Source organism: Cynoglossus semilaevis, chromosome 6 (assembly GCF_000523025.1).
Source record: "Cynoglossus semilaevis isolate Cse_v1.0 chromosome 6, Cse_v1.0, whole genome shotgun sequence".
Taxonomy (NCBI): domain Eukaryota; kingdom Metazoa; phylum Chordata; class Actinopteri; order Pleuronectiformes; family Cynoglossidae; genus Cynoglossus; species Cynoglossus semilaevis.
In genome coordinates, this window is record NC_024312.1 from 1,935,824 (window position 1) to 1,937,634 (window position 1,811).

The window sequence follows — 1,811 nt, forward strand, 5'->3', positions numbered from 1 at the left end:
GCAGCTCCTGTGGCCTGAGGAGACAGAGACAGTGACAGCATCAGGAAACAACACTTAACTGGATCATCTGTGACTCTGGAAAAATACACAAGGGAGACTGTAGGTTTCTATCCTCATGTGTAGACAGGCCCCAGAGTTACAGGGACATTTTCCTGTCCTGACATTTTACAGTAGAATTAAATATATATGGTTTTAAATATATTTAAGCTAAAAGTCGAAGCTTTACCTCAGGACGACAACAGCCGACGTCCATCACTGCTCCTCACAGCCGGCCGCTGTAAAAGCTTCTGCTTCCTGATTCTGGAACATGTACTTTCAAAGAAAAATAAAATTGAGTTGTCACCATATTATTAAAAAAACATTTCTGGTGGACAAAGAACTGCGATGGTCTAAATCAGGGCTCACCTGGTTGGACAACTATGGACAACTGATTCTTTTTTTAGGTCACACATCATTTAACGAAACCCCGAGTTTTCATTATCGGAGTAAAAAAACAATAATGATTCCTCCAGATATTAGATAATTATGTTAATATCATAATAACACTGTGTTTGTGTTCATTAATTTAACTCCTGAGAAACTGTTAGAGACCGGATTAACGCATATGTAAACATATAAATATGACATCACTTACAATAAATAAACTATATTGAAATGTTGCTGCTAAAAAAAAAAAAGGAGAAAGTATACGAGTGAGTAATAAATATAACTATATTTAAATGTTGCTGCTAAAAAAAAGGAGAAAGTATACGAGTGAGTAGTACACTGTAGTACTCGGAGGAGTACTCGCTGTACTGTAAATAACTCACTGGTCGGAGGTTGGACTCCATCTCCGTGAAGCTCCACTCAGGCAGAGGCAGGCTCAAACTGAAGGGCTGCCACGAAAGGAAAGAACTTTTTTATTATTATATTACGAGTGTGGCAAAACCACAGGCTCACGTCCCTGTGAGTGTTCACACTTCACACGTGTCGAGGTCTGTGACACTCACATCCATCCCAGCGCTGCTTCCAGCCTCCACCGTGTTCTGCTGATGACTCCTGAGCAGCAGCAGCTGCTGGAGGTCCTCCAGACTCATGTCCATGTCCTCCACCCTGTCCACACCAACATGGGGCTCAAATAAGTACAACTGGCTGTGATCGCTTCAACACTTATTATATATATTATAATCAGGTGAGAAAATAGCCTTATTATTTTTCCAGTCAGTCAGAAACAAATTATTGACCTTTGAACAAACGTGGTGCATCAAAGGTCATCACTGAACCAAATTTCATATGTGACCTTTTCAGTGAACCTTATTTAACGTCAATTGTCTATGCTTAAAATTTGGTGGTTCTTAAACTGAGGTATGTACAGGGGCTCCCTCTAGTGGTAAACAGAGGAATCAAATTCCCATTATAGATTTGTGTGTGTATGCGTTTTTTTTAAATCCTGTGGTACAACTTCAAACTGTAGTATTACTCTACTGCGCAGTGTTTTAGGTGTATGAATATGCTGTCGTCGCAGTCAGAGATCATCGTGTTACTGTTGGTCATACTGTGTTTTGGTTTCTCACACACCTGTCCAGAGGAATCCTCTTACTCCTCCTCTCCGCCGCAGAGCTCCGCCCCTCCAACACGGACTGGACCATAGCCACAGGGAGGACGGGCGGTTCCTCACAGGTGGGTGCGTTCACCACCGCACCTTCTCCTCCCTCTGCACCGCCTCCCTTTCCTACTCCCCCTCTCACCCCTGGGCTCACAGGCTCTTCTTTGATGAGCATTAGGCCTTTGTCTCTGTTAGTGGAGTCCAAGAGTTACACAATTATATATAT

General features: G+C 42.4%; 1 protein-coding gene across 2 annotated transcripts in view; it reads right to left on the reverse strand.

Moving 5' to 3' along the window:
* The window catches only part of hsf4 (heat shock transcription factor 4), a 10,718-nt gene that overhangs the window by 2,516 nt on the left and 6,391 nt on the right, over positions 1-1,811 (reverse strand). Inside the window, exons 9-13 of one of the 2 annotated variants that reach the window (XM_017032938.2) lie at positions 1,558-1,773; positions 990-1,092; positions 810-875; positions 227-312; positions 1-14 (exon numbers count right to left, since the gene is read on the reverse strand). In XM_017032938.2, the coding sequence (XP_016888427.1) occupies positions 253-312; positions 810-875; positions 990-1,092; positions 1,558-1,773 (445 nt within the window). In that variant the 3' untranslated portion in view covers positions 1-14; positions 227-252. The remainder of the gene's footprint in view (positions 15-226; positions 313-809; positions 876-989; positions 1,093-1,557; positions 1,774-1,811) is intronic. The other variant, XM_008311129.3, reaches the window with a different exon arrangement.